We start from the raw sequence: 6,828 nt of genomic DNA, 5'->3' as shown, positions 1-6,828 counted from the left end.
CTCGTCAAAAGGATCGTTTTTGTTTCTGTTTCTAAGAATAGTCGAGAAAGTCTGAACAATCTCAAATATTGATACTTGCAGCTGATGTCTGATGAACATTCCACCACAGAGTTATATACACAACACCCCCAGCGTGATGTCAGTGTGAAGCATCAATAAGACCTTTGAAACATGAAACACGTTTATAGAATATTCACATTTTAAAACCTTTCTTCTTCTTTCCTTCAGTTTCCGAATCGTCACGTGGCCTCGTTCGCCTCCATCGTGGCTCATGAGCTCGGACACAACCTCGGGATGAACCACGACGACGGGCGAGACTGCACCTGCCCCAGCCCGGCCTGCATCATGCACTCAGGAGCCACGTGAGTAACGCTTGTCGCACCTGTCACACCTGCCCCAGCCCGGCCTGCATCATGTACCCAAACGTAACACTCAAACTCTCTGTACCTGCTGCTCAACATTTTGGTCTTTAAATGTTCACATAAACCCACTCTACGTGATACTGGAGTTTTTATTTTTGCTATTTTGTCTGTAAATAAATTCCAGTTCCTAATATGGAAATAATCTCCAAATCCATCTCTGTAACTGCAGCCTTGATGAGCTTCATTTGACTGGAGCTGAACGCTGTGGTTGGTGTCACGCTCCCTTAAGCCCAATTTATGGTTGTGCGTCAAATCGTCCGAAATTTTGTAACTACTCATCGAATCGACGCCGACAATAAGGGTCAGGGTTCTCACGGTCATGAATATCCTGGAAACGTCTTGGAAATTGAAAATGTCATTTTGAATGTCAGGCATGGAATTTTGTAAATTCAATGAAAGTTTCGGAAAAGTCTTGGAATTTTAGTATCTCTTTCACTCAACTCCAGTGTTCTCTCAAGTTCTCTTGAATCTGTTCTGATTATTTCCGAACATCTGCGTCTTTTGTTTAAAAGAGATGCAATAAATGCACTGACAGGATCGTCGCCTCCTAGTGTTGTGGCGGTGAATTACTTTGCGGCGCACAGACCTCGAGGAAGATCCGTAAATCAGAAACTACGGCGACAAGGCGACGGCGGCAGAGTGCGACGAGTCACCGCAGAACTATAATTCAGCCTTTAGTCCACTTCTTTATACAATCTGGTCTGCTGCAGTACACGTCTGTCTCACTGCGCCCCCTTGTGCCCGTCCGTCTCACTGCGCCCCCTTGTGCCCGTCTGTCTCACTGCGCCCCCTTGTGCCCGTCTGTCTCACTGCGCCCCCTTGTGCCCGTCTGTCTCACTGCGCCCCCTTGTGTGCCTGTCCCGTCCGTCTCACTGCGCCCCCTTGTGCCCGTCTGTCTCACTGCGCCCCCTTGTGCCCGTCTGTTGCAGTGGCTCTCGTGACTTCAGCAGTTGTAGCGCAGACGACTTTGAGAAGATGATCCTGTCTGTGGGCGGCTCCTGCCTCCTGAACGTGCCGCGCCCGGACGACGCCTACAGCGCCCCCTTCTGCGGCAACGGCCTCGTGGACCACGGCGAGGAGTGCGACTGCGGCTCTCAGAAGGTCAGTCAGGTCGCTATGGTGACACGGGAACAAACAAAAAACATACTAGGGGTCAATGGAGTCTAGTCCTGATTTAGTCCTGGTTTATTCCTGGTTTAGTCCTGGTTTAGTCCTGGTTTAAGCTGCATTCAGACCACGGTGTCGAGGCATCAGGTTTACATTTAAAGTCTATGAGGTCGTGAGTTCCTGAGGTTGTTCCTGAGGTTGTGAGGTTGTTGGTTCCTAAGGTTGTGGGCTCTTGAGGTTGTGGGTTCCTGAGGTTGTGAGTTCCTGATGTTGTGGGCTCCTGAGGTTGTGGGCTTCTGAGGTTGTGAGTACCTGAGGTTGTTAGTTCCTGAGGTTGTTAGTTCCTGATGTTGTAGGTTCCTGATGTTGTAGGTTCCTGATGTTGTGGGCTCCTGAGGTTGTGAGTCCCTGAGGTTGTGGGTTCCTGAGAGTTCCAGTTCCTGAGGTTGTGAGTTCCTGAGGTTGTGGGTTCCTGAGGTTGTTCCTGAAGTTGTGAGTTCCTGAGGTTGTGGGTTCTTGAGGTTGTGGGTTCTTGAGGTTGTGGGTTTGAGGTTGGTTCTTGAGGTTGTGGGTTCCTGGGGTTGGAGGTTCCTGAGGTTGTAACTTCTTGAGATTGCGAGTTTTAGAGGTTGTGGTCTCCTGAGGTTGTGAGTTTCTCAGGTTGTTGGTTCCTGAGGTTGTTGATTTCTGATGTTGTGAGTTCCCGAGGTTCTGAGTTCCTGGGGTTGTGGGTTCCTGAGGTAGTAGGCTTCTGAGTTCGTGGGTTCCCAACGTTGTTCCTGAGGTCGTGGGTTAGATTCCTGATGCGTCTCTTTTTCAGGAGTGTGAGTCGGACTCGTGCTGTGAGTTTGGGACGTGTCGACTGAAGTCTGGAGCCGAGTGCGCCTACGGAGAGTGCTGCCGCAACTGTCAGGTACGGGGAGGGCATCTGACACACACACTGGGAGGGCATCTGACACACGGCGAATTGAATCTGACTGAATGTTTGTCCTCAGTTTCTTCCTGGAGGAACAGTTTGTCGTGCGAGTTTGGACGAGTGTGACCTCCCAGAATACTGCAACGGCTCGTCCCCCCTGTGCCAGAGCGACGTCTTCGTGCAGGTACAGTTCTATTTTAGGTCATATTTTATTTTCTATTCATACGCTCCCCTCAGGACGCGTCACAGCCCGTCGTAACGTGTCCTTCCGCCGCTCGCCGCCGCCGACACGCGGAACGACCTCCCGCTGAAACGTCCCCCCCCCGCGCCAGAAACTCAGCGTCATTTTTGACTCTCGCCTCAACTTCCACCTTCACGTCAAAAAAAAAGTCACCCAGTCCTGTTTTCAAGATAGTTTTTAGTCCTGATTTAGTCCTGGTTTAGTCCTGGTTTAATCCGGGTTTGGTCCTGGTTTAGTTCTGGTTTAGTCCTGGTTTAGTTCTGTTTTAGTCCTGATTTAGTCCTGGTTTAGTCTTGTTTTAGTCCTGGTTTAGTCTTGATTCAGTGCTGGTTTAGTCCTGATTTAGTCCTGGTTTAGTCCTGGTTTAGACCTGTTTTAGTCTTGTTTTAGTCCTGGTTTCAACCTGGTTTAGTCTTGTTTAAGTCATTTTTAATTTCTGTTTTAGTCCTGGTTTAAACCTGTTTTAGTCCTGGTTTAATCCTGTTTTAGTCCTGGTTTAGACCTGTTTAGTCCTGGTTTAGTTTTTTAGTCCTGTTTAGTCCTGTTTAGACCTGATTTAGTCCTGGTTTAGTCTTTAGTCCTGTTTACCTGTTTTAGTCCTGTTTTAGTCCTGTTTAGTCTTTTAGTCTGGTTTAGTCTTGTTTAGTCCTGTTTTTAGTCCTGTTTAGTTGTTTTAGTCCTGGTTTAGTCCTGTTTAGACCTGATTTAGTCCTGGTTTAGTCCTGGTTTAATCCGGTTTCGTCCTGGTTTAGTTCTGGTTTAATCCTGGTTTAGTTCTGTTTAGTCCTGGTTTAGTCCTGATTTAGTCCTAGTTTAGTCTTGTTTTAGTCCTGGTTTAGTCTTGTTTTAGTCCTGTTTTAGCCCTGTTTTAGTCTTGTTTTAGTCCTGGTTTAGTCCTGGTTTAGTCCTGGTTTAGTCCTGGTTTAGTCCTGGTTTAATCCGGGTTTGGTCCTGGTTTAGTTCTGGTTTAGTCCTGGTTTAGTTCTGTTTTAGTCCTGATTTAGTCTTGATTTAGTCCTGGTTTAGTCTTGTTTTAGTCCTGATTCAGTCCTGGATTAGACCTGACTTAGTTCTGGTTTAGTCTTGTTTTAGTCCTGGTTTAGTCCTGTTTAGTCCTGATTTAGTCTTGTTTTATTCCTGGTTTAGTCCTGTTTTAGTCCCGTTTTAGTCTGGTTTAGTCTTGTTTTAGTCCTGTTTTAGTCTGTTTTAGTCCTGTTTAGTCCTGGTTTTAGACCTGATTTAGTCCTTGTCCTGATTTAGTCCTGGTTTAGTCCTGGTTTAACCTGATTTAGTCTGTTTAGTCCTGTTTAGTCCTGTTTAGTCCTTGTTTAGTCTTGTTTTAGTCTGTTTAGTCCTGGTTTATTTAGTCCTAGTTTAGTTTGTTTTAGTCCTGGTTTAGACCTGATTTAGTCCTGTTTAGTCCTGGTTTAGTCCTGGTTTTAGCCTGTTTTAGTCTTGATTCAGTTTTCCTGGTTTAGTCTTGTTTAAGTTTTAATTTCTGTTTTAGTCCTGTTTATCCTGTTTTAGTCCTGGTTTAATGTTTTAGTCTGGTTTATCCTGTTTAGTCCTGTTTAGTCCTGGTTTAGTTCTGTTTAGTCCTGACCTGTTTAGTTCTGGTTTAGTCTGTTTAGTCTGTTTAGTCCTGTTTTAGTCCTGTTTAGTCTTGTTTTTTTTAGTCCTGGTTTTTTCCTGTTTAGTCCTGTTTTAGTCTGGTTTAGTTTCCTGTTGTTTTAGTCCTGGTTTAGTCCTGGTTTTAGTCCTGGTTTGTATTTTAGTCCTGGTTTAGCCTTTGTTTTAGTCCTGTTTGTCCTGTCCTTTTTAGTCCTTTTTAGTTTATTCCTGTTTTTAACCTTTAGTCCTTGTTTTAGTCCTGGTTTTCAACCTGGTTTAGTCTTGTTTAAGTATTTTTAAGTCTGTTTTAGTCCTGTTTTATCCTGTTTTAGTCCTGGTTTATCCTGTTTTAGTCCTGTTTAGTCCTGGTTTAGTTCTGGTTTAGTTCTGGCGTGAACAGAGCCAGCTCGTCGTTTCTGGGCTGGAGCTTCTGGAGCTGCAGTACCTGGAGCGGCCACTAGTCCGTCCGGCGCTCATCAAGGTCTTATTTTAAAAATCCAGGACACAGATTTACACTGGTTCCAAACATGGACCTGCAGATAAGTCGCTATAACTGCAACTGCCCACCTCGATTAGCTGCATTTGACTGGTCTTGTCGGTGACGTCACACTCGCTCCTGACCCCCCCTCCGAGTCTCTGGTCCTGAACCTTCTGTGTGTCCCTCAGAACGGTCAGACCTGCAGCAGCTCCGAGGCCTTCTGCTACAACGGGAAGTGCCAGACCTACGACGGACAGTGTCAGGGAATCTTCGGCCCCAGTGAGTCCCTCAACGCACCACTCTACACTCACACGACATTCATTTAGTCCTGGTCTAGACCTGTTTTAGTCCTGGGTCAGTCCTGGTTCAGTCCTGGTTCAGTCCTGGTTGTGTTTGTGTGCAGAGGCCAGAGCTGCTCCTGAGATTTGCTTCAAAGACGTGAACAGTAAAGGCGATCGCTTCGGAAACTGTGGCTACTACAACTACGGCTACAAGAAGTGTGAGAGCAGGTACTACTACTTACTACTACTACTACTACTACTACTACTACTACTACTACTACTACTACTGCTACTACTACTACTACTGCTACTATTACTCTAGACATACAGAAAAGCAGGACACTTCCAGACTTTGTGAAAAAGCTCTCTCAGGCTGATTTAAAGTGTGTGGTGCGTTCACAGACTGTAGTAAAGTGTATTGTTCTCCTGTGGTGCGTTCACAGACTGTAGTAAAGTGTATTGTTCTCCTGTGGTGCGTTCACAGACTGTAGTAAAGTGTATTATTCTCCTGTGGTGCGTTCACAGACTGTAGTAAAGTGTATTGTTCTCCTGTGGGCGTTCACAGACTGTAGTAAAAGTGTATTGTTCTCCTGTGGTGCGTTCACAGACTGTAGTAAAGTGTATTGTTCTCCTGTGGTGCGTTCACAGACTGTAGTAAAGTGTATTGTTCTCCTGTGGTGCGTTCACAGACTGTAGTAAAGTGTATTATTCTCCTGTGGTGCGTTCACAGACTGTAGTAAAGTGTATTATTCTCCTGTGGTGCGTTCACAGACTGTAGTAAAGTGTATTATTCTCCTGTGGTGCGTTCACAGACTGTAGTAAAGTGTATTATTCTCCTGTGGTGCGTTCACAGACTGTAGTAAAGTGTATTATTCTCCTGTGGTGCGTTCACAGACTGTAGTAAAGTGTATCCTGTTGCGTTCACAGACTAGTAAGGTATGTTCCTGTGGTGCGTTCACATAGTAAAGTGTATTTTCTCCTGTGGTGCGTTCACAGACTGTAGTAAAGTGTATTATTCTCCTGTGGTGCGTTCACAGACTGTAGTAAAGTGTATTATTCTCCTGTGGTGCGTTCACAGACTGTAGTAAAGTGTAATTATTCTCCTGTGGTGCGTTCACAGACTGTAGTAAAGTGTATTATTCTCCTGTGGTGCGTTCACAGTGCGTTCACAGACTGTAGTAAAGTGTATTATTCTCCTGTGGTGCGTTCACAGACTGTAGTAAAGTGTATTATTCTCCTGTGGTGCGTTCACAGACTGTAGTAAAGTGTATTATTCTCCTGTGGTGCGTTCACAGACTGTAGTAAAGTGTATTATTCTCCTGTGGTGCGTTCACAGACTGTAGTAAAGTGTATTATTCTCCTGTGGTGCGTTCACAGACTGTAGTAAAGTGTAATATTCTCCTGTGGTGCGTTCACAGACTGTAGTAAAGTGTATTATTCTCCTGTGGTGCGTTCACAGACTGTAGTAAAGTGTATTATTCTCCTGTGGTGCGTTCACAGACTGTAGTAAAGTGTATTATTCTCCTGTGGTGCGTTCACAGACTGTAGTAAAGTGTATTGTTCTCCTGTGGTGCGTTCACAGACTGTAGTAAAGTGTATTTCTCCTGTGCGTCACAGACTGTGTAAAGTGTTATATTCTCCTGTGGTGCGTTCACAGACTGTAGTAAAGTGTATTATTCTCCTGTGGTGCGTTCACAGACTGTAGTAAAGTGTATTATTCTCCTGTGGTGCGTTCACAGACTGTAGTAAAGTGTATATTCTCCTGTGGTGCG

General features: G+C 45.3%; 1 protein-coding gene across 1 annotated transcript in view; it reads left to right on the top strand.

Annotated features, from left to right (window-relative positions):
* LOC110159193 (disintegrin and metalloproteinase domain-containing protein 9) overlaps positions 1-6,828 on the top strand; it is a 58,052-nt gene that overhangs the window by 41,504 nt on the left and 9,720 nt on the right. Inside the window, 6 exon segments of the mRNA XM_055161876.1 lie at positions 229-362; positions 1,352-1,523; positions 2,350-2,442; positions 2,525-2,629; positions 4,964-5,054; positions 5,179-5,284. Of these exon segments, the coding sequence (XP_055017851.1) occupies positions 229-362; positions 1,352-1,523; positions 2,350-2,442; positions 2,525-2,629; positions 4,964-5,054; positions 5,179-5,284 (701 nt within the window).

This window comes from Boleophthalmus pectinirostris, unplaced genomic scaffold (assembly GCF_026225935.1).
Source record: "Boleophthalmus pectinirostris isolate CB_2022bp ecotype Guang Dong unplaced genomic scaffold, ASM2622593v1 HiC_scaffold_4, whole genome shotgun sequence".
NCBI lineage: Eukaryota > Metazoa > Chordata > Actinopteri > Gobiiformes > Gobiidae > Boleophthalmus > Boleophthalmus pectinirostris.
This window is presented reverse-complemented; position numbering and strand designations above follow the sequence as displayed.